Raw genomic sequence first — 26,160 nt, 5'->3', positions numbered from 1 at the left:
TGCCAGGCTCCTCTGTCCATGGGATTCTTCAGGCAAGAATACTGGAGTGGCTGCCATTTCCTTCTCCAGGGGATCTTCCCAACACAGGGATCGAACCCAGGTCTCCCACACTGTGGGCAGACCACCACCATCTGAGCCACCAGGGAAGCCCTTGGTTTTTCTAAAGCAGACTAAAATTTGAGAACCATGGGTTTGGAGGAACTTCAATCCGAAGTCAGATTTGTGAGCTAGTATCGGTTTGTGTGTGAACTTGCAGGGTAACTGTCATCATCGTCCCCCCTCACCTCTACTCCTAGACCTGTGCTTTTCCTGCCAAATCCCTTCTCTTTGGAAATGACTACACCATCTGCTTAGTTCCCCAACCCAGAAATACAGGAATAATTATTAATTCCTTCCTTTTCTTTACTCCTCTATCTAATAACCCTCCAATCCAACCGATCACAGTTTATAGTCATTGAATATGCTAATTTTCTCTGTCACTGTTGGCTGTCTTATTTCAAGCCGCTATTATTTCTGGCCTTAATTATTTAAAAAATAATACCTCCAAGTTGTTCTCCCTACTTTTAGCCTTTACTCTTCAAAACAAATTGTCATACTGCAACCAGAATATTAGTTTTAATAAACAAATTTGCTGAACCTTTTCAATGACTTCCTATTGCCCTGGGGATAAATGCCAGATTTCTTAAGGAGCTTACAAGGTGTTCCGAGCTTTATTCTTGACTAAGTCTCCATTAGCACTCCTTCACTCTGTCCACTTCCCAACTCTGTACTTTGTTAGTAGTTTCCTGAACCTTGGGGCTTTCACATGCCTCTGCTCTGTCAAGAATATTATTACCTTTCCCACCTCCAGCCATCTATTCCCTATGGACAGCTCCTATTCATCCTTCACAACCTTTTTCTAACTACCCCTTCCCTTTTGCTCCATTAACCCAGTCTTCTCTTACCGTGTCTCTCCAGCACTGGCACAGCCATGTACAGACAACCATTTTCCAGAATATTGTGGTTATCTATTTCTCTCTCCCTCCACACTAGCAGGCAGGGACTTGTATCTTGTTTATGATTGTACTCCTACAGTCCAGCCAAGTATTAGGCATATAAAAAACTTAAGTATATGTTCAATAACATTTATTATTATTTTTTTAAAACTTAGTATGTTCCAGGCACTCTTCTCAGTGCTTTACATGAATTTTCTTAATTCTCACAGTAATGCTTCAAGGTAGAACATACAAGTAGATTAAGTAAAATAGCCAAAGTTATACCAGTAGGCAAAATGCAGTATAAATAGTTCAGAGCTTATACTCTGAACCTCTATATTGTAATGAATTTTAGTTTTCTTTTCTCTAAAATAAGGGAGAGAAACCAATTAAATCCCTAAGATGTCTTTTAAAATTTTGTGACATTTACTTACCAAGATTAAATTATTTATTTTGTTTCTAAACTCTGCTTACTGCTATGATCAAAGACAAATATCCATTTCTAACCTGTAGGGTACATATTTATTTTGTGTGGCCCACAATTAAGGTTTTTCTTTTTAAGTCTATTAACTCTGAATTGTAGGCAAAACAAAATAAACAGAACAACCACTGATATATATGATCTCCACATTCTTCCCACATCCCCTTTTTTCTTATTTTTTTTCTGTGTATATATGGAACCATACTAGAACTTGGTAGCATCACCAGGATGAACATATATTCAAAACATGTTCTAGGGCAGGCATGTTTATTGTCTAGCCTAGTAATATTGGAGCTTGTAGACATCTCTCTCATTCTCTTTTTACAACTACGTTCAATGTTTATTCATAAATGACCTACCTGTAGATTATCACACATCTCTTGGCTGTAAGTTAACCGCTGAATTTCAGTAGGAGAGACGAGGTATAATGCCTGTCCTTCATTGGTAAAACAAAATGTCCGTGCGATCCGCATGTCTGTCAGTGGCAAATAATTAACATCTAACATTGGGCGAAGACTAGGTAAGCTGAGTGGAAAAAACCAAATCCACATTTCAATATCAAGTTGTTAGAAGCTTTTAATTTCTGTATATAAAATATAGCGATCTTTACATAAAACTAGTTCTTATACCACTATTTTATGGTTGTTTCTTTTTATCTTCTTGAAGTCTCAATGGTAGTAAACTAGAACTTCATGTAAAATCATTTTCACAAAATATTATGGTACAGTTCTATTTTAATCCATACAGATACTTAGCAGATGTCCTTGAAGGCTAGATTAAATATACTGGCCAGCAATATCAAAATGCTTTGTGCAGAATTTCACAGGTTCCTACTGTTGTAATCTTTTATTATGACAGAAACACTATAACTAGAAAGTGGCTGCCTGCATACTTGCTCCATTGTCTCTTTTTAAGGCGAAATTCCTGGGTCTGAGGTTATACACTGATGTGCGTCTAGTTCACTATGCCTGGGAATGGAGTGGCTTTCCTCCCCATTCCTTTACTTCCTCTATACACAGAAAATGAAAATCACCTATGACTTATGGCACCTATACTGAAGGTGTGATTAATGACTGGGACTGTTACAGAATTAGTTATAAACAATAGATCAGAATTTGCACATCCAAATGACACTATGTCTCAGGTGTCTTACTGATTGGCTGTTTTGTTGTTGTTCAGTCACTCAGTTGTTTCTGACTGCAGCCTGTTGGACTGCAGCATGCCAGGCTCCCCTGTCCTTCACTATCTCCCAGAGTTTGCTCAGACTCATGTCTGTTGAGTCGGTGATGCCATCCAACCATCTCATCCTGTCGTCTCCTTCTCCTCCTGCCCTCAATCTTTCCCAGCATCAGCATCTTTTCCAGTGAGTCAGCTCTTCGCATTGGGTGGTCAAAATATTGGAGTTTCAGCTTCAGCATCAGTCCTTCCAATGAATATTCAGCATTGATTTCCTTTAGGATTGCCTGTGTTGATATCCTGCTGTCCAAGGGACTCTCAAGAGTCCTCTCCAGCACCACAGTTCTAAAGGATCAATTCTAAGGCGCTCAGCCTTCTGTATAGTCCAACTTTCACATCCATACACGACTACTGGAAAAACCATAGCTTTGACTATACAGACCTTTGTCAGTAAAGTGATGTCTCTGCTTTTTAATATACTGTCTAGATTTGTCATAGCTTTTCTTCCCAATGAGCAAGCATCTTTTAATTTCATATCTGCAGTCACTGTCCACAGTGATTTTGGAGCCCAAGAAAATAAAATCTGCCACTGTTCCCATTTTTTCCCCATCTATTTTCCATGAGGTGATGGCACTGGGTGCTATGATCTTAATTTTTTGAATGTTGAGTTTTAAGCTAGTTTTTTTTACTCTCCTCTTTCACCTTCATCAAAAGGCTCTTTAGTTCCTCTTCACTCTCTGCCATTATCATCTGCATATCTGAGATTGTTGATATTTCTCCTTGCAGTCTTGATTCCAGCTTGTGCTTCATCCAGTGTGGCATTTCTCATGATGTACTCTGCATGTAAGCAGGGTGACAGTACACCGCCTTGACGTACTCGTTTCCCAGTTTTGAACCAATCTGCTAGTCCATGTCTGGTTCTAACTGTTGCTTCTTGACCAGCATACAGGTTTCTCAGGAGGCAGGTAAGGTGGTCTGGTATTCCTATCTTTTGAAGAATTTTCCACAGTTTGTTGTGATCCACACAGTCAAAGGCTTTTGCGTGGTCAGTGAAGCAGAAGTAGATCTTTTTCTGGAATTCTCACTATCACTATCAAGCTAAAATTTCAATTGTGACAACACTGTAATGTATTTGAATTTAAAAGAAAAATTCTGAGTGACTAAATGTGAGCTTAGGGGAGTGTACACACATTTTTTTTTCCCCTTCTAAACTAAGGCGTGCCTAGGAAATAAGTCATTATTTTCAAGCAAGACTGGAATGGCCCTCTTCAGAAATCTCTAAAAAGAATTTGAGAAAAGAAATCAGATAAAGAATAAGAAACATATAAGAGAATGAGCAGACTGTAAATGATTGTTTTTATTTTTATTTTTTCAAAACTGTCCCCTCCACTAACTACCTCTCTTTGGCTTATAAATCTACTCATGTCTCCCCTATTAAAGAAAATATAACAATAAAAACACTCTCAAAATCCCAGTTTCACTCTTGAATTACTTTCTTATCTCCCATCTCTCTTTTTACCAAAATTTCCCAAAAGAACTCTGTCTTGGGAATTCACAAACTTTTTTTAAAGAGTCAAATAGTAAATATTTTAAGGTTTGTAGGCCATGTGATCTCAGTTACAACTACTCAAGTCTTGCCTGTTGTGTACACGCTCTTTCTTATAGGCAATATATAAGCAAGTCGTGTGGTCGTGTTCCCCAAACCTTTATGAATATTGAGATGTGAATTTCATATACTTTCCACATATCATGAAATATTCTTCTCTGCTTTTTTTCAACAATTTGAAAATGTAAAAACCATTCTTAGCTTGCAGGCTATACGGTATCATATTGGGTGGAGGGTAGAGTGGATATTGTGTGGGGTTATAGTCTGTCAATCCCTGATCTGTGCCAGTGCCTCTATTCCTGCCTCCCTTGAAATTTAGTCTTATCTTCACTATGCTCCTAAGATTTGCTTTCTCAAATATCACTAATATCTACATCTAGTGTTTTTTCTTGTACCCAAATTCTTTGATCTTTCTGTTCTAACTCTTGATCATAGTTTTGGTAGTCATCTGTCCTTTATATATATATATCCTTCTATCCTTTTCATGAAGTTATGTTACTGTGATCCTTTTTCTAGCTCTCTGATGACTGCTTCACAATCTCCTTTGCTGGATTTTCTTTCTTTCTGCCACTATATAGATGTATTCATATGCATCCCCCTCCCTCAATTTTTGTCCCCAGATCAGTCTCTTTCTCCTCTTTTTTAATACTGTCTTTGATGATTTCATTCACTGCCAAAACTTTCACTAATGCATTCACATAGATGATTTCCAGAGCTGAATCTTCCACCTCTATTTTTCAAGAGTCTAGACTGTAAATTGCTCGCTTCAAGCTGGCATATTAGCACCTCATATTCCAAGTATTCATTCTCAGACTTATTTTCTCCAAATTCTCCTGACTTTCTTATCTATTAATGACATCACTGTTAACCAAGTTCATGACAAAAAATTTTCACCTTTAATTTCTTTTACCCTGAGATTTAACGACCTCCATTATCTTTCACAACCAATCGGTTTTACATTCAGAAAATTTCCCTCACATCTGTTTCTACCTAGCCTTCAATATAGCTATGACTTCAGTTCAAAAGTCCACCCCAAACTCTTCCTCCATGTGTATTTCTTAATGCCTACAGCAGGTAAAATAAAGGGATGATTTTTAGTATACTGTTCAGTGCTGATCTCACTTTTTCCTAGACTTGCAACCTCAGGCAAATTTATTAATATATGTAAAATAGAGGAAGCAGATAATACTTCATTTCCTATGTCCTAGAGAAGTTATAAGGATAAAATTAAATTCTGTATAGAAAATTCTTGTGTGTACTATGAAACATAGTAAAGGTAACAGTTCTTTTCCTTGTGGTTTATTCATCTTCATATTTCCTGTGCCTAGCATAGCATCTGGGAGATAGATGCTCAATCAATGTTTGTTGAATGAATGTGTGAATGACTGGAGAATCAATCTTTCCTTAGATTCCTGGATGGCAGTTAACATATATTTCATTCACAATGCAAAGCATTTTTAGCAAACAAATAGAACCTAAAATAAACTCAAACTCTCCTCAAATTGTTGAGCAATAAAACATTCACAAACATGAAACAATGATCTCAGGTTGCTTCTTAATAATATCTTCCATGTTACACATATACTTTTTATAATTTTACCTTGTTTGCACTGTTATGATTACCAGATAATTTATAAAGACAGCACATACCTCATTATCATGATATGCCCATTGGCACAAAAGCATGCCAAGCAGGCACTGTTACACATGACCACCACATCTGCTTGCAGTATAAAAGATGTTTCTGTGATGTTATGAACATAGAGGCAAGTCTGAGAAGGCAGTGAGAAGACTTTAGCTTGTTTCTCTGAGCAGATTATTGTATACTGATGATCTCCTATTTCTTGGGATGGAGAGGGGCAGTTCATGACCAGTTTCCTTCTCCAAGATTTCTCATTTTCATCTATGTTGTTTGGATCCCTCCAAACTTCGTACGGTGGTTGCATTAACCCACCAGTTCGGTCCATACAGGAGAATGTTAGGACAGCTCCTTTCAATGAGAGGAATGTACCTATAAAAATAATTCCACATCACTGGAACATGAAATTCTTTCTAAAACAGGTGCTATTCATCTATGGGTGACAAATGTTTTCTTTTATATTATGATAATTTATAGTGTCATAATATTGCCGTATTACACATAAATCAGTCGGTTTGTGAATTTATCAGCTGCAGTAACTTGGAATCAGAATGGGTAAATGCTAAAAGGAGTCTAAGACATCAACTCATCAAATCCTTTCATTATATTAATAAGAAAACAGATCCAGAAAGATGATGCGTTTTGGGCCAAGACACACAATGAATTACTGACTGAGTCCGGACTGGAACTCAAGTTTCCTGATTCTTAATCCAGTGTCCTTTCACTACACTACACCGCTGCTGCCGCCGCTAAGTTGCTTCAGTCGTGTCCGACTCTGTGCGACCCCGTAGACTGCAGCCCACCAGGCTCCCCCGTCCCTGCGATTCTCCAGGCAAGAACACTGGAGTGGGTTGCCACTTCCTTCTCCAATGCATGAAAGTGAAAATGAAGTCGCTCAGTCGTGTCTGACTCCTAGTGACCCCGTGGACTGCAGCCTACCAGGCTCCTCCGTCCATGGGATTTTCCAGGCAAGAGTACTGGAGTGGGTTGCCATTGCATTTTTCATTAAAATACTTTAAAAAAATTTTTTTTCAGAAAATTTATAATTTTAAGTTACTGAATAACTTCAACTGAAAAGATAATCATGTCATCTGATTCCATTTCTTTATAGACTCGTTCACTAGAAAATACTATTTTTCTTCTTCCGAAAATGAATACTCAGAATACTTCATGAAATTTAAATATCTAGACGACTGCTGTCATCATTTACCTTTTACATCCTCAACCTGTGACTTCAGATTTTTAAAGGGCTTTGTGTGAACTATGATATTTCAATTTTTCTAAGCATTTTAAAAAGGATAAACTTATGTTTGCTGCTGCTGCTGCTAAGTCACTTCAGTCGTGTCCGACTCTGTGTGACCCCATAGACGGAAGCCCACCAGGCTCCCCCATCCCTGGGATTCTCCAGGCAAGAACACTGGAGTGGGTTGCCATTTCCTTCTCCAATGTGTGAAGGTGAAAATGAAAGTGAAGTCGCTCAGTTGTGTCCGACCCTTCGTGACCCCACGGACTGCAGCCTACCAGGTTGCTCCATCCATGGGATTTTCTAGGCAAGAGTACTGGAGTGGCTTGCCATTGCCTTCTCTGAAACTTATGTTTATGTACCAATAATTCCCTTCTGAAAAATAAGCCAGAAAAAGTTGATGGCATTCATTAGGTTTTAATTGAATGGAGCAGTTCCAGAAAAATAAACAAGTTTGTACATTTGAAGATTTTTTTCCAGCAGCTTTTCTTCAGCCTCTTAATTTGTTTTCCTTACCAAAAAAGGAAGTTGGTAAAAACAGCCTTCTAGCACAAACACTTTTTTTAATGAATAATGGTAGCCTAAAACTTAATATTTTTATAAAGTATTATTATATTGTTTTGTGGATAATTGAAATAAAAATTCTCATTGAATGTACCCATTAAAAAAATAAAGAAATTTAAATATCTAGTTCATGCTAGCAGTTTTGATTGTATTTTTTAAAAGACAAACTGAATTTGGTGTTTATTCAGGCTTATGCTTCTTTTATACAGAAAAATGTTTTACTCACCTGGATTCTCCAAGGTTGAACATCCATGCCAGATTATTACCTATGGCTGATTTTTTACCAGTCACAGAGATTGGATACTGCAATGGCTTAGGAGGTAACTTGGGATAGATTGACCTTTGGACTCTTCCAGACTCTTTCCTAAGCAGTGCCCGAGCAGCCTTTTCTTTCCTTTGTCCTTTGACATCGTGTAGAGTAATGGCGGAGAAGGCAATGGCACCCCACTCCAGTACTCTTTCCTGGAAAATCCCAGGGATGGGGGAGCCTGGTGTGCTGCCGTGGGGTCGCACAGAGCTGGACACAACTGAAGCGACTTAGCAGCAGCAGCAGCAGAGAGTAATGGAGGAGGGCATGGAAACTCACTCCAGTATCCTTGCCTGGAAAATTCCACAGATGAGCCTGGAGGGCTACAATCCATGGGGTTGCAAAGAGTTGGACATGATCAAGTGACTGAGTATGCATGTAGAGAGAATAAGGAAGCTATCCCAGGCTGACATACCTCAAGAGTGTACGTGTACCAGAGACTTGGAAAGGGTATTATACAAATACATTCCATTTAGAAAACACTTTATAAAGTATTAAAGATTTATAAAATGCAAAGTAACATGTTTAGATGCTTTAACATCTCAGTTGTGTTTTTAAACCCACTTTTAAAATCAAGAAGCCTGTAAATGTCTGACAGGGATAAGGGAGCAGGGGCTCAGGTACTTTAATCTGAGGGTCAAGTTATGAAAGACCAGCTCTCAACCTACCAAGAAGAAAAATATCTGCCAAGGGCTATGATGAATGATTTAATTAGTATTCATCTAGGAGTGATCCATCTATTCCCCCCCCCCCAAAAAAAAAAGCTCCCATATTTCCATTGCTGCACACCATGGAAAAACTTTCTGAAGTATATATTAACAACACCCTCAATTTAGAGATAGCCTCAAGTAGGTTAAAAAAAACAAGAAATCTACATTTTGTAAGCCATTTTCCTTACGCCTGATGCTTACAAAGCTGTCAGTATCAAAATGACTGTTTCTTAATAAGTTGCCTTGCCCAAATATCTGTTTTGTTTCCTAATTTGTGGTAAAAAAATGCTCTGATTATATTCTTTTCATTAGTTTTATACAAGGTTTAAGTTTTCCCTGTGCATGTTTGTGTGTGTGCTCAGTTGTGTCTGACTCTGCAACCCCATGGACTGTAGTCCACGAGGCTCCCCTGTTCATGGGATTTCCCAGGCAAGAATACTGTAGTGGGTTGCCATTTCCTCCTCCAGAGGAACTTCCTGACCCAGAGATTGAACCCAAGTCTCCTGTGACTCCTGCTCTGGTACCACTGAGCCACCTGAGAATCCCACCACTGTATTATTAATCTTATGACTCTGTCTTTAATCTTTTCTAACTTAAAAAAAAAAAAAGCTTTAAGTCAGAATTACAACCTTACTATTTTAGAAATACACATTACTGGAAGCTTAAGTTTATGAACTTCTGTAATAAAATGTTAACAGTTCAGTCTACAGTAAATAATTCACAGATAACTAATGAGGATTTTCCTCTTAAAAGAGGTCTTACTGGCTAGAAGTGTGCCTTATTCTAGCTCTCCAAATTATCAGTCTTTCCCACTAAAATCTTTATCATTCAATCAACAAGTATTTATTTTGACCTGAGAAACTGGAAGGATGGAATTGTCATTAATAGATATGGAAAGACAATGGAAGAAAGGAAAGGAATATTAGGAACTCAGTTTGGGACATAAGTTTGAGATACTTATTAGATCCAAAAGTGAAAAGTGAAAGTATAAGTTTCTCAGTCCTGTCCAACTCTTTGCGAGTCCATGGACTGTAGCCTGCCTGGCTTCTTTCCATGGGATTCTCCAGGCAGGAATACTGGAGTGGGTTGCTATTCCCTTCTCCAGGGGATCTTCTTGATCCAGGGGTCAAACGTGGGTCTCCTGCATTGCAGGCAGATTCTTTACCATCTGAGCCACCAGGGAAGCCCTATTAGATCCAAGTGGCTGTCAAATAATTGGATTCCTGTATCAGAAACTTGGGGATGGACTCAGACTATAAATATAAATATATGACCCACGAGATTGCAAGTGGCATTTAAAGTAGTAAGGCTGGCTGATTTCATGTAGGACTTGGATATAAATAGAAAACAGGAAAGATTCAAGGAGTCTGTCTTTGAGAATGCTGATTTTAAGTCCAGTGAAATGTAGAGGAACTAGTAAAGGGGACTGAGAAGGAATAGCTGTAGAGGTAGGGAGAAAACTGGGTAAATAATGTATCCTGGAATCTAAGCGAAAAGTGTAATGTTATAAGGTAGGGATAATGGTAAGCTGTGCAGTAAGTTGCTGATTTCAGATGAGATGTGACTTGAGAATTGAATTTAGCAATGAGGTCAGTGATGACCTATGTAGAGGCTTTTGTTGATTGATGTGAGAGAAAGTTTGCTCAGAATGCACTCAAGAGAATGGGAGAATAAAACTGAAAATAATGAATATGACAATAATATTCCTTAAATATTTCAAGGAATCTTGCACTAAAGACAAAGTGAAATGGGGCATTGTAGGAGCATAGATTCAAGGAGGGTTTTTCTCTTTTAATGGGAAAAATAACAGCATGTTTGTATGCTGATCTAATAAATACATAAAGGAAACAGGAAAGATTGCTGGATTGACTTTCTTGTGTAGGTGAAAGGGAACAGGATCTAGTGTATAAGTGGAGATGTTCACCAAGTCAGGAGTTTACACAGTTTAATCACAATAACAGGAAAGAAGGTAGCAATCTTGGTGATGGAGGCAGCTGCTGAAGTTCTCATCTGATTGTTTTCTCAGTGAAAGAAGACATGGTCATTACTGAGATTGAAAACAGTAGAGAAGGTATTAGAGCTCTGAGGAGAGTGGAGAAAGTATGTAATTGTTAAGGGTGGAGAGAAGACTAGAGTATTATAGTGTGACTCCCCAGCAGTACAGGAACCCACTAGAGGTTGTTGATGAATTATTTCAAAATGAGACTATTTAGTCTGATTATTTTTCTCCAGCCATATTCAGCTGCACAGGTATAGAAATAAAGTGTATGTTTGTGTCTGTGCACTTAGTCACTCAGACATGACCTACTCTTTGCGACTCCATGGACTGTAGCCTGCCAGGCTCCTCTGTCCATAGGATTTTCCAGGCAAGAATACTGAAGTGGGTTGCCATTTCCTTCTCCAGGGGATCGTCCCGACTGAGGGATCAAACCTATGTCTCCTGTATCTCCTTCAATGGCAGGCTGATTCTTTACCATTGAGCCACCTGGGAAGCAGAATTAAATTTATGAACTAGGTTTGTGGTTAACCATATTATATATGCATGAAGTTATGATTTATGATAAGTGTGTATTTGCTCTTTGTCCCTGTTTCTGGTGCAGTGCTCCTAAAATCCTTGGAATTACCTGATAAGAATACAGGTGTCTTTCATTATGTTAATAAGGTGATTTTGGAGTCTCACCTAAGGTTGAGGGCTGGCTGCCAGGGGAACCAACCAGGTGATTAGAAGGTTAACACTTTCAGCCCTACCCCCACCTCTGGGGCAGAGAGACAAGCTAGAGATTGAATTCAATCACCACTGGTTTAATTAATCACATCTGTGTAAGGAAACCATATAAAAACCCAAAGGTGGGGTGGTGGTGGTTTGAAGAGCTTCTGGGTTAAGGAGCAGGTACCATTGTGGGGCAGGAGAAGGCAATGGCACCCCACTCCAGTACTCTTGCCTGGAGAATCCCATGGACGGAGGAGCCTGGTAGGCTGCAGTCCATGGGGTCGCACAGAGTCGGACACGACTGAGCGACTTCACTTTCACTTTTCACTTTCATGCATTGGAGAAGGAAATGGCAACCACTCCAGTGTTCTTGCCTGGAGAATCCCAGGGATGGCAGAGCTTGGTGGGCTGCTGTCTATGGTGTCGCACAGAGTCGGACACGACTGAAGTGACTTAGCAGTAGCAGCAGCAGTTGTGGGGAGAGTGACACTCCTGGAGAAGGCATGGAAGGGGTAGCTTCATGTAACTCCCTACATTCCTTGCCCTATTCATCTCTTCCATTAGATGTTCAGCTATATCCTATTATAAGAAACTGCTAAACAGTAAGTAAAGTTTTTCTAAGCTTCTGTAAGTGGCTCTAGAAAAACGAATTGAACTAGAGGAGGGGGCTGTGGAAGCCTCAGGTCTTCTTGGTCAGAAGAATAGGTGACAACCTTGACTTGACTTGGTATTGGCATCTGAAGGGGGGGTTCAGAGCCATTACCCTGTGGGACCATCTCCATGTGGACAGTCCAAATTCAGTCAAACTGTGGAATGCTCAGCTGGTATCTCAGAGACTAGTTTGTGGAGAATGCCTCCATTTATCTGGTGTCAGAAGTGTTGTGAGCGTGGTAGTTGTGTGAAAGTAAAGGAGAAGGAGTCAAAAAGGAAAAACCCAGGAGGAGGAAGGGCTGTTGTTTTTTCATCCTAGCATGCAAAATTGCATTTGTATTAGTATCACTTGTGGCTTGTTAAACAATTTCTCAGACTGCACCCCAGACCAACTGAATTAGAAACTCTGGGAATGGAGCCAGAATGTTACAATCTGTGCTCTAACCCTTCAAGTGGTTCTGACACAGATTAAAGTGATGGCTTCTGGAATAGAGGTGCTCTGTCACTCTAAAATGCAGTGATTTAGTGCTTTAGTTCACATTTCCGTGTTGATGAGAATTTATTGTCCAGACAACCAAGATAAGTTAATGTGAAAAAAGTCCTTTAAAAAAGAGAAGTGGGCTTTTCTTTGTTGAGAGTTTTTTAAATTATTATTACTGATCAAATATCCTTATTAGTTACAGGTCTATTCAGAGTTTCTATTTCTTCATGATTCAGTCTTGATATTTGTATGTTGTTAGGAGTTTATCCATTTCTTCTAGGTTATCCTACTATATTATAAAAACTATATATCTAGATCATTCGATTTTCACAAAGAGATATGTTCTTTTAATCTCTCCATAAAAGAAATTCCAGCAAAAGTTTGAATGCATGACAACAGCATGTGACAAAATGGTATGTGAGATTTCATTTGTTTTGGGAGAGCATTTTATTTTGCTTTTTTAATATCTAAAAATCTTAATAGTTTCCATGTGTATAGCTGTTAAAGACTCAGATTTCATACTTTATACTCAGCAGTTTCAAGTGATAGTACATTTACTTTGGGAAAAATAGAATTGCTATAAACACATCCAGTACAGCTAGTAATAAGAACTGTAAACAACAAATAGAGCTGCTGCAAGTGGAAAGTATGTTTGTTTTTCTGTATTAGGCTGTGATTTTACTTGTTGAGTCAAATACAGTCATTATATTTGAACTATATTTTTATTGTATCTGTTTTTAATGAAGTCTGTAAGACATAATGTATGAATTTCACAAATATGTTTAAAATATATATCTTATATGGAAAGGCCCTAACTGAATATGGTGCATAGAAATCAGGTGATGAAATTTCTTATCAAGGTTTAAGACTTGAGATTAAAAACCATATCCTTCTCATTTTAACTAATTGATTTCCAGTAAAAGCCTAACTAGCTTCATATTATATCTTAAGAGCACATTTGTTCATTTGTACATTTGCATAAATTGTTCTTCATCAGATAACTGGATTTTAAAGGAATTAAATGCTGGCAAGTAAGTCTGACATAGGGAGTAGGCTAGGAGTCTAGAGTAGAGGGTAAGTCAGTGAGATATTTCTGTCAGTAGGCAAAGGACAAAACAAGAATATGGTAAGAAAAATAACAGTTAAAAAAGGTAAGAAGATAATCTCTGGTATACTTTTACAGTGTTGAGAATATACAGATGAAAACATATCTAAGCTTATATAATACATAATAAAAAACTGAATTAGTAAGTTAGAGTCATATACTCAGTATACAAAAAGAGGAAAAAAGATGGAGATACATTTAGTTTGAGTTTAGTAGATTTATGTATTAATAGATGATTCACTGTCACTACTGTGTCTAGGTTACTGCTATCCTTCTAGGTATAGCAATGGCTCCCAGGAAGACTCCTACTACCGTGATACAGCTCAGCGTTAATCTGACATGAAAGTGCAGGGCTGAAGAGCATACTACAAATTATATATTATGTCAACAATAGAAATAAATAATGTAGAACAAATAAGATTTGATATTTAAAATGGATGGAGCTAAAAGCTAGTCTGTAGAAAATTATTCTAATTCTTTCAAATCTTAGAGCTCCCAAGAAATTTGATACAAGTTTTCCAAAATTTTGACAACAAATATAAAAGTTCATATGACATCTAACAATGATAGACGATCGACAGGTGGCAAAGAGAAATGGGAAGAGAAGAAATAAGACTGGCTAAATCAGGGAACTGGTGCTGGAAAGTAGCAGGAAATTAGGTTAAAGAGGTAGAACAAGGCTGAGCTTATAGAGATCATCGATTTCCAAGAAATTGCTTCTATGGATAAGTGAAGGTATCAGAGAGTACGATGCATAAAAATCAGGAGATAAAGACAGTACTGGAATTAAGACCAGTACAGAGGCAGAGTAAGTAACAAGAATCATAAAAGAAATGGAAGTGATGGAAGTCATTAAGTATTGTGGAACTATCAATAGAAATGGGGAGAAGAGAAAGAAGAAACAGTTTAGGGGTAAAGAGAATGAATTTATTATGGAGAATCTTCAGTTTAATCATGAGTTTGAGTTTGATACTGAACCATGAAAATATATATTTTTTTTACAAATCAGTGATAGACACATCATGTGGCAGAATTGATAATTACAGAATAATTTGTTAGCAGGTAGCACAAAGCATTACATAGAAATGAGATAAAATTTAAAATGAGTCTCAAAATTACAGGGGTAGGAAGCTGTTGGAAGTGATGAATATGTTTATGGCATAGATTGTGGTCATAGATTCATGGATGTTTACTTATGTCCAGACTCATCAAGTTGCATACAATAAATATGTATATTTTTTGTATGTCAATTATACTTCAAGTAAGGAGCTTTAAAGTTAGAATCTCAGCAAATTTCTCACAGAATTACTGTTGGAGAGTAAAATTCCTAGGGGCAGACGTATGGAGGGGTGGAGATAGGACAGACAAGGGGGAGAGTTTACTCGTGGCAGAATTTTCATTTACCTTCCTCTGTATTTGAAGTTTTTACAATTACAATTTCTTTGTTTTTTTTTTTACAATTACAAAATTTAACCACCAGTGTTCTAGAGAAAAACAGCATACCATGTCACAATCTTTGTACACAACGACAAAAAACCCCCAGAGATCTAGGAAGTCTCTCCCAGCTCCTTTTTGTGGTCTTACGGTCCTCTATTCCTCTGCCTGTTTTTCCAGCCTCAGCACCGTTTATAGCCCTAAGTTTTAGCTATGTCATGCTCCTTTTACCCCCTAGGTGGTGCTTTTTCTTTTTTTTGGTCTCCTTTTAAAAATCTGTTTATTTTTAATTAGAGGATAATTGCTTTACAGTATTGTGTTGGTTTTTGCCATACATCAACATGTATCAGCCCTAGGTATACATATGTCCCCTCCCTCCCATGTCCCACCCCACCCCACCTCTCTAGGTTGTCACAGAGCAACGGTTGGAGCGCCCTGAGTCATATAGCAAATTCCCACTGGCTATGTACTTTACACGTGGTGATATATATGTTTCCATGCTACTCTCAATTTGTCCCATTCTCTCCTTCCCCTACTGTGTCCACAAGTCTGTTCTCTGCATCCCATTGCTGCCCTGCAAATAGGTTCATCAGTATCATCTTTCTAGATTCCATACATACGCGTTAATATGATACTTGTTTTTCTCTTTCTGACTTACTTCACTCTGTATAATAGGCTCTAGTTCTTCCATCTCATTAAACTGACTCAACTGTGCTACCTCTAGGTTTTTTATGCTTTTCTGAATTTCTCTTAAATATCAGTACTGTGCAGAGCTCCCTTCTAAACCTGTTCCCACTTCAGACAGATGCTTTGTGAGAGAGGTCTTCCCCAAATCCCCCTCTCATGCTGCCACAGTACTGTTTACTTCCCTTATTGTAATTTTCTGGTTACTTTTGTTCTTCCTGCAAATAATCTGAGAATGAAAATCATTCTGTGTCCTGATCACCATTGCATGCCCAGTGCCTAATTAATTAGTATGAGCTAGAAACACCTGGAGAAGGCAATGGCAAGCCACTCCAGTACTCTTGCCTGGAAAATCCCATGGATGGAGGAGCCTGGTGGGCTACAGTCCGTGGGGTCGCTAAGGGTCGGACACGACTGGGCGACTTCACTTTCACTTTTTACTTTCACACATTGGAGAAGGAAATGGCAACCCACTCCAGTGTTCTTGCCTGGAGAATCCCAGGGACGGGGGAGCCTGGTGGGCTTCTGTCTATGGGGTCACACAGAGTCGGACACGACTGAAGTGACTTAGCAGCAGCAGCAGAAACACCTGGAGTAACAGGCAAATTTGGCCTTGGAGCACGGAATGAAGCAGGGCAGAGACTAATAGAGTTTTGTCAAGAGAACGCACTGGTCATAGCAAACACCCTCTTCCAACAACACAAGAGAAGACTCTACACATGGACATCACCAGATGGTCAACACCGAAATCAGACTGATTATATTCTTTGCAGCCAAAGATGGAGAGCTCTATACAGTTAGCAAAAACAAGACCAGGAGCTGACTGTGGCTCAGATCATGAACTCCTTATTGCCAAATTCAGACTTAAATTGAAGAAAGTAGGGAAAACCACTAGACCATTCAGATATGACCTATATCAAATCCCTTATGATTATACAGTGGAAGTGAGAAATAGATTTAAGGGACTAGATCTGATAGAGTGCCTGATGAACTCTGGACGGAGGTTCGTGACATTGTACAGGAGACAGGGACAAAGACCATCCCCATGGAAAAGAAATGCAAAAAAGCAAAATGGCTGTCGGAGGAGGCCTTACAAATAGCTGTGAAAAGAAGAGAAGCGAAAAGCAAAGGAGAAAAGGAAAGATATAAGCATCTGAATGCAGAGTTCCAAAGAATAGCAAGGAGAGATAAGAAAGCCTTCCTCAGCGATCAATGCAAAGAAATAGAGGAAAACAACAGAATAGGAAAAACGAGATCTTTTCAAGAAAATTAGAGATTCCAAGGGAACATTTCATGCAAAGATGGGCTCGATAAAGGACAGAGATGGTATGGACCTAACAGAAGCAGAAGATATTAAGAAGAGGTGGCAAGAATACACAGAAGAACTGTACAAAAAAGATCTTCACGACCAAGATAGTCACGATAACGTGATCACTGACCTAGAGCCAGACATCAAGGAATGTGAAGTCAAGTGGGCCTTAGAAAGCATCCCTACGAACAAAGCTAGTGGAGGTGATGGAATTCCAGTTGAGCTATTTTAAATCTTGAAAGATGATGCTGTGAAAGTGCTGCACTCAATATGCCAGCAAATTTGGAAAACCCAGCAGTGGCCACAGGACTGGAAAAGGTCAGTCTTCATCCCAATCCCAAAGAAAGGCAATGCCAAAGAATGCTCAAACTACCGCACAATTGCACTCATCTCACACGCTAGTAAAGTGATGCTCAAAATTCTCCAAGCCAGGCTTCAGCAATATGTGAACCGTGAACTCCCAGATGTTCAAGCAGGTTTTAGAAAAGGCAGAGGCACCAGAGATCAAATTGCCAACATCCGCTGGATCATGGAGATAGCAAGAGAGTTCCAGAAAAACATCTATTTCTGCTTCATTGACTATGCCAAAGCCTTTGACTGTGTGGATCCCAATAAACTGTGGAACATTCTGAAAGAGATGGGAATACCAGACCACCTGACCTGTCTCTTGAGAAACCTGTATGCAGGTCAGGAAGCAACAGTTAGAACTGGACATGGAACAACAGCCTGGTTCCAAATAGGAAAAGGAGTACGTCAAGGCTGTATATTGTCACCCTGCTTATTTAACATATATGCAGACTAAATCATGCGAAATGTTGGGCTGTAAGAAGCACAAGCTGGAATCAAGATTGCCGGGAGAAATATCAATAACCTCAGATATGCAGATGACACCACCCTTATGGCAGAAAGTGAAGAGGAACTCAAAAGCCTCTTGATGAAAGTGAAAGAGGAGAGTGAAAAGGTTGGCTTGAAGCTCAACATTTAGAAAACAAAGATCATGGCATCTGGTCCCATCACTTCATGGGAAATAGATGGAAAAACAGTGGAAACAGTGTCAGACTTTATTTTTTGGGGCTCCAAAATCACTGCAGATGCTGATTGCAGCCAGAAAATTTAAAGATGCTTACTCCTTGGAAGGAAAGTTATGACCCACCTCGATAGCATATTAAAAAGCAGAGACATTACTTTGCCAACAAAGGTCCATCTAGTCAAGGCTATGGTTTTTCCAGTGGTCATGTATGGATGTGAGAGTCGGACTGTGAAGAAAGCTGATCGCCGAAGAATCGATGCTTTTGAACTGTGGTGTTGGAGAAGACTCTTGAGAGTCCCTTGTACTGCAAGGATATTCAACCAGTCCATTCTAAAGGAGATCAATCCTGGGTGTTCATTGGAAGGACTGATGCTAAAGCTGAAACTGCAATACTTTGGCCACCTCATATGATGAGTTGACTCACTGGAAAAGAGTCTGATGCTAGGAAAGGTTGTGGGCGGGAGGAGAAGGGGATGACAGAGCATGAGATGGCTGGATGGCATCACCGACTCTGTGGACATGAGTTTGAATGTACTCCGGGAGTTGGTGATGGACAGGGAGGCCTGGCGTGCTGTGATTCATGGGGTCGCGGAGAGTCAGACACGACTGAGCGACTGAACTGAACTGGGAAACATATGTTGAAAAAAACGGGTGAATAAATTTCAAAATGGATTGTATTTTCAGGAAATTGCTAGACTCAGAGAAATTTTTCTAGGCCATCTGATAAAAAGTAATTTAACATTGTTTGACAGGGAAACCCATTCAGGGCCTGAAAGCATGTCACCCACTTTAGCACTGACTATGAAAGAGGGAAATGCCTCTAATTCCACACCTTTTAAAATGGTTCCCATAATCCATAGCACTACAATAGGACAGAGCTCAGTGGAACAGGGATGTGATGCAGAGTAGATACTGGGAAGAAGGTGAAGACGGAGTCAGAAGTGGGATGTGAGGGAGGAGAGGATGAGTTTTCTACTTTGTATTGGCTTTCTGTCTTCCCTGTGGAACTCCATCCTTTTTTTTTATTGTCATAAATTATGCCTTCCAATTAGGCTTTTTCTCTTTCAGTGGTTAACTATAAAACAAATCTGAACCTGGACTCAAGATTTCTGCCTTACAGGTAATGCTTTTTTAAGTTTGTAAACTTTTAGAGCAGTCTTAGGTTTTACAGAAAATTGAGCATATGGTAGAGAGAATTCCCATATGCCCTCTTTGTCCTTTCCTCTGTTATTAGCACCTTATGTTTGTGTGGTACATTTGTTAAAATGATAAAATGATGCTGATATAATAACCAAAGTCTTGAAAGAAGGCTGACATAGAAACTTGGAGAAGATAGCTTCCCATTATCTCTCTTTAAGGAGGTTTGCAAATATTTATGAACCAGATGCCCAAATATTAAGTTAAATCTATACTCACTTTGTATTTTCCCATCATTTCAAGCCTAAGTCTGTTTGCTAAGAATGTTGAAGAACTTTCCTATGGTACTGATTCATTAAATTAGTTCCAGAGACATGTTTATTTCTATGATTGTGGCATAGAAAACCATATTTTTTAGAATATCTCTTACTAGAAAATTGTCTTTCACTCACAGTTGTATGCTTGTGTATACAGGGGTTTGATTTTTACCTTTAAATATTTGAGGAATACGTGCCATGTATTAGATATCCAATCTGTATAAAAATTTATTGAGTTAAAAAGTGGATTGAACTAAAACTTAAAAAATCATTATGACGTTACTGATCTGGCTCTCTCTCAATCATTACAAGAGAATCATTCATATTTCCTTAAAAGTAAAAGATGTTTTCTTGCTGTGAAATATGTTTACAATGAAAATATAGTGGTGCTAATGAGTAACTTTTAAAATACAGTGCATTTTATGGGCTGGATCTTTTCCCCTCCTCCCCTTATCAAATTCATGCATTGAAGGCCTACACCCTAGTTCCTCAGAATGTGATCATATTTGAGACAAAGCCTTTAAAGAGGTGATTAACCTAAAATGAGCCTGATATGGTAGGCCCTCATCCAAAAGTCTTTCTAAGAGATTAGGATACACAGGGAAACACCAGAGGTACAAGCACACAGAGACAGTCATGTGAGAATATGGTGAGAGCGTGGCCCACTGCAAGCCAAGGAGAGAGGGCTCAGAAGAAACTAGGCCTGCCAGCACCTTAATCTTGGTCCTCCAGCCTCCAGAAGTGTGAGAAAATGAACTCGTGTTGTTTAGGCCATACACACACAATACATTTATCTGAATTTGCCTCGCTAGTAGAGAGCTGAATATTCTTCCCACAGTAACAATCCATCTGTATGAATTTAGCATTCCAGTTAACAAAGAAAACACAACTCTGTCTAACCTATCATACCATATGTGTTCTTTTAAAATAAAATCCCTTATTCTATATATTAATAAAATTATTTTTACTTTAGAAATGTTTTTCAGATAGTTTTTTCATATATGGAAAAGAGTAAAAGTTATTGATAAGAATAAACTTTAAAATACTCGAATAACAGAAGGAATCACATCTCTTCAAGAGGGAAAGTAGGAAGAGAATACAACATATACTTTAGCAGCAGTACTTATAACTGGGGTCAAATTCTCTAGGTATTAGGATAAAAATGGAAGAAATTTTGAGGCATGGCTTCAAAACAAGATGAAGAGATTATCAAAGAATTTAGAAAGCCAGCTCAAGTCAGAATGCTTCTAGTTTAATCATCTGAGTTCTTCAGGGATGATGTAAAACACTCATAGGCTCTGATCTGGCATGGAACATTGGAGAAATGCTAATTTTAAACTTTTGCCTTAAAGCTTTCCTAAATGCTTTTCAGAAACTTATTTCCCAAGGCACCGTTTAGGTTGGGAATTCCACAGATTACTACCATAGAAATGGTTGACAGTTTTTGCCTTGCAGGAAGGTAAACTGTAATAGTTGGGATAGTATATGATTTATAAAGTTCTCAATAGTTCCTAATATCCAGAATACTTAAATCTTTGCTCCAGATCAAAACAAGTTAAATGTTTTACAATACATTAATATAAATTTGAAAAAGTAGTAGTGAAGGAATCAATGAAAACTCTTACCACTTGGCAATACCATGACTGGCTCTGTAAATCTTTGTTCATCTGCTGAAGGTAGGTTTAGGGAGATGATTAACACCATTCCCAGACTCGTTCCAACAAACAAACAAGGGGAGATAGTAGAGTCATTTTTCCGAGCAAAGGACTCCATGAAGTATAGCGCTGTAATCGCTTCTTTAGAATCTTTGTCAATGCTGGAGATGCTAGAGCTTCTAGAACGATTATAGGAATTTTCTCGACTTTCTATGGAAATGTAAAAACCAAAAATTAAGTTTTAGTGTGTTTCCAGAACAAGTGAAGCCAGACTTAGTACATGAAAACCAAAATGATGAGGGAGAAGTAGAATTTGATTCTTTGTTAACTGATCTGGAAGGCAGCTTATCTAGTTCACCAGCTTATTTTGAAGATGAAGAGAAGTCCAGAAATGTAAATCATAAACTTAGGCAGAGCTGGGACTAACCTTGAATCTGCAGAGCTGCATTCCACTGTTTTTGTTTTTTTCTCTACCTTACCTCACAAGTTAGTTGAAATTCTCTAATTTATAAAAAAATGTTTAGTCTAAATAGTTAAGATTACAAGAATTTCTAGTACAGTTTTAATTATGCTTCTCTCCATTCTCTCAATTACTGAAAGTATTCCTAATGACTTCCTGACAATTCCCATATACTGACAACATTGTGGCTACTTACCTGAAGGGTCATGTATGTTCTGTGGTAAATACATTCCATTAATTTTGCTATATTTGAAGTAATTTCAGTTGTAAATATTAAACTATTTATATAACACTGAACAAATGTTATCTCCCTGAACTAATTACAAGCTGCCTACCTTGAATCTAAATCCAGTTTTGGCTTTGCCAAGGACTAAATACAGAGCTGTACACAATGCCACCCCACTGAGAGAGTGGTAATCTTTCTGAGAGGGCTTCAGTCCAGTGAAAAGGAAACAGGTGGCTTCAAGTTCTCCTGCTCATCAGCTTTTACACATGGTGTACACTCCAACAAGCAGAAACTCGCCACCCTCAGGTAAATGATATAGGAAAGTTGTATTAATAATCACTCCAGAGTACAAGTTCCTCAATTCTTTCTACTGCCTTCCCTCTCCTATTTTGATAGGAAATGATGACTCATTTTTATAAAAAGAGATAATAATATATAATAATATACAATAAAGTTAACTATTAAAGTTCCTCATACTGTTCTTTTTTCTACAAACCAAAATAGAGTATTCCTAATTTTCCCTTCTCTATCCTTCAGCACGGAGAAGGCAATGGCAAGCCACTCCAGTACTCTTGCCTAGAAAACCCCACGATGGAGGAGCCTGGTGGGCTGCAGTCCGTGGGGTTGCTAAGGGTCAGACACGACTGAGCAACTTCACTTTCGCTTTTCACTTTCACACATTGGAGAAGGAAATGGCAACCCACTCCAGTGTTCTTGCCTGGAGAATCCCAGGGACGGGGGAGCCTGGTGGGCTTCCGTCTATGGGGTCACACAGAGTCGGACACGACTGAAGTGACTTAGCAGCAGCATCCTTCAGCAAGTTTATAAAAATAACCATTTAATAGAATTTAGATCTGAGAGGGAGCACAGATATAAATTATATATTTTATAGATTTGGAGATAGAGATGTAGAGTTAATTTTCCCAAAATCAACACGTTAGAGTTAGAAATGTCTAAAACTCAAAATTCCCAGCTCAGTCCAGTGACTGAAACTACTAATTCCTTTACAACCTTTACAGTTTCCTTACATTGTTACATTTCTAGCTAATGTTTCAAAAATTTTCCATTCATGGTTCATCAACATTCAAGGTTGCTACTCATACATACCTGTGAAAGAGAAGATCATATGCATGCCCATGGACCAGATTTAATACGGTGGAATGTTAAAAAGCTAAAAATTCCCTTTTTAAAAAAAACTTTTGACCACACCACTTCTATATGTGGAATCTTAGTTCCCTGACCAGGAATCAGATTCCATGCCCCCTGCAGTGCAAGTGCAGGGTCTCAACCATTCGACTGCCAGGAAAGTGCCTAAAAGTTTTGTTTTAAAAATTTGAATAATACAGATCATTACTATCAAATTTTTTGAGGAGTGGTAAATGGTGAATTGGGCTTCCCAGGTGATGCAGTGGTGAGGAATCCGCTTGCCAGTGCAGGAGATGCGAGAGACAGGGTCAGGAAGATCCCCTGGAGGAGGACATGGCAACCCACTCCAGTATTCTTACGTGGAAAATTCCATGGACAGAAGAGCCTGGAGGGCTACAGTCCACGGGGTTGCAAAGTCAGACATGACTAAGCAACTGAGCACACACACAAATGGTGAATTGCTTTATAGCACAGAATTACCATAGCATATTCCTAAGATCACGTTTTTTCTATTTCTAGTCCCAAAGCTTTTTATCAGAAAGGCAGTAACAGAAGTTGTATGTGTGCTCAGTCGTGTCTGACTCTGTGTGACCGCATGGACTCTAGCCCACCAGGTTCCTCTGTCCATAGGATTTTCCTGGCAAGAATACTGGGTTGGGTTGCCATAGTCTCCTACAGGGGATCTTCCTGGTCCAGGAATCGAACCTGTGTCTCCTGCATTGGCAGGTGGATTCTTTATCACTGAGCCACCTGCAGCAGTTACAGGATTCCTCTTTTTTTTTTTTAATCTTTCTTAATCTAGGCCTTCTGACTCATGTACTCATGTACTCCCTGCCCCCAATGCTAATTCCATAAATAAGCAAATAATCCTCTCTTTTTAAAACATAAGATTGTAAACTAGAATTTAATGTCTTGCCTTTTTCTTGGTCGCATTCTCTTAATAGTTGAGGAAACAAAGGTTACAAGACAGTAAATAACTGTCTACAGATAGAGATACCAACAGGCTTGCCGTTGAGATGGAGAGAAAGTAGGAGTATACAGAACAGATTAATACATAGGGCTCACTTTGTACGGAGGAGATGGAGACTTACCCATAAACAGAAGCATTCTAGTTTTAGAGATGAAAGAGGTGTAGTGAGGAATGGATCTGGATTCATGGCTACAGCCCGACCAGGTTCTCAGTTGCTCATTGTCTAGAGTTGACCAGTTTTTCATATCTTTTACATGTGACCACAATCCCTTATCCCCCAGCTCCTAATTCCCGTGGTATGTCAAATTTCAATTGTATCCACAGAAATCTGTATGTTTAACCTACCTTCTGTTGTAACTGGCAAAGAAATCTCCATGCAAGCAGCTGACTGTGCTTTTCGAAATGGTGGTCTTCCAGGACCCCAGCGATTTATTTTTGAAACATCAGCACTGGAAAGTCGTTTTCCAGAACTGCAGCTCTGAGAAGTGGGACTTGTGCAGTGTCCATTTACATGGTCTGTACCAAGAGGAAGAAGGCAACATAAATATCATAATTAAATCTTAATATAAAGGAATAAGTGTGTAGATTAATACATGGAGGGAGAATTCCTTGTTTTTAAAACATTTAAAGATGGCTAAGTCCTTGTTTTAGTATTTAGTCATAATTTCAATAGCTAGCCAAATTTTTCATAAGATGATTATTAAATATATTCATCTTTAAAATCTGACTAACATAGTTAAAATTTATATTTTCATTATGTATTCTGCCATTTAATGGCAGTACAAAATAGGTTATAGTACTAGACTTTCTTTTGCATAATGTAAATATACACCTATAAGTTTTGGAAGAACTTCAAGTGCTTACGGTTTAAAATATAAAATGGAAGCATTTTAATGCGAAGTTGAGAATGGTACATAAGAATATTGACTCTACAAGCCAGACTGCCTGGGCTCAAATCCCAGTTCTGCCACCTACTAGTTGTATGCATTTTTGCAGACTTCATAGTTTAGTTTCCTCCTGGTTGGGACTATTACTATCTAACTCATGAAGCTTTTGTGATAACATGTTATATGCCAGAAACGTCCTGGTATATGGTAAACTGAACAAAGATGAATTATTACTGTCATTTTTGTTTTGACATTATTACTGCCATTTTGAACTCCAACTGTTCCACTAAAGTTGCTCAAGTCTAAGACCAAATAGTACTGTTTGTTTTAGAGCCGGTGAATTTATCTCTAATTTTAAAATTTGGAATAATTGCACTAAAATAGTTTTAATGCTAACACATAGCATTTGAAACATCATCTCATAGATCAACAATATTCAGAATACATTTTAAAATGTGCTTCTTTGGTTGTTCAAAGGACAGAGTTAAACAGAAGAATCATGTTTCGTGTTCATATTGGACATGGGAACTGGCACTCAGTATCCACTCCATTACAGCTTTCCTATATTGAGGAATTTGAAAATTTAAAATATACATTCTCTGGATCCCCTTGTAGTTAGTGCAAAGATGAGAATTAGGTTTCACCATTTAAATGCACTATTGTGTTTTACTATTCTTTAGTGAGTTAACATTTATTGAATACTTCAATGCCAGGCATTTTACACACATTACTGATTTAATCTTCAAAACAACTATGCAAGGTAGGTGCTCTATCCTGATTTTGCAGATGAGGAAAATGAAGGTAAAAAAATGTTCAGAAAATTGTCTAACGTTACATAAGCAGTACTCGTGGAGTCAGGATTCTAATCCAGATTTTTCTCACTTAGTGTCTGTACACTTAAAAACTAGACCACTGGGTCAGCTAATATATTTGGTAAGGATTAGTAATTTTGATGACGTATTTAGTAGGGTTTAGGAGTAGCTTATGTAATGTCCATTGAGCTCCTAGTCTCTTGGGACCAGTTGTCTTCCATATTAACACAGATTTCTCAGACAGAAAGGCATACATATTGCATGATAAGTTGGCTTTGGGGAAGCAGAAGTCAAGAGTTCTGCCTCTCCTTCACTATTGAATCTACTCTTATAAATAGGAAAAACACTGAGGGCAACAGCTGGTACCAACAAAGACACAGAGTAAGTTAGAAAACGGCAATTACTTTAGGGATACAAACTGCAAATATAAGCCACGCTGCTCTGGG

The 26,160-nt window shown here is 38.4% G+C and overlaps 1 protein-coding gene across 1 annotated transcript in view; it reads right to left on the bottom strand.

The window, feature by feature from the left end:
* The window catches only part of STXBP5L (syntaxin binding protein 5L), a 347,821-nt gene that overhangs the window by 5,770 nt on the left and 315,891 nt on the right, over window positions 1-26,160 (bottom strand). The window contains exons 23-26 of the mRNA XM_088837386.1: window positions 24,361-24,531; window positions 21,184-21,423; window positions 5,888-6,248; window positions 1,815-1,980 (exon numbers count right to left, since the gene is read on the bottom strand). Coding sequence (XP_088693512.1) covers window positions 1,815-1,980; window positions 5,888-6,248; window positions 21,184-21,423; window positions 24,361-24,531 — 938 coding nt within the window. The remainder of the gene's footprint in view (window positions 1-1,814; window positions 1,981-5,887; window positions 6,249-21,183; window positions 21,424-24,360; window positions 24,532-26,160) is intronic.

This window comes from Moschus berezovskii, chromosome 1 (assembly GCF_049115385.1).
Source record: "Moschus berezovskii isolate FMDL1 chromosome 1, NW_MosBer_1.0, whole genome shotgun sequence".
NCBI classification, from domain to species: Eukaryota; Metazoa; Chordata; class Mammalia; order Artiodactyla; family Moschidae; genus Moschus; species Moschus berezovskii.
The sequence above is the reverse complement of the archived record's forward strand: the minus strand, read 5'-3'. Positions and strand labels throughout refer to the sequence as shown.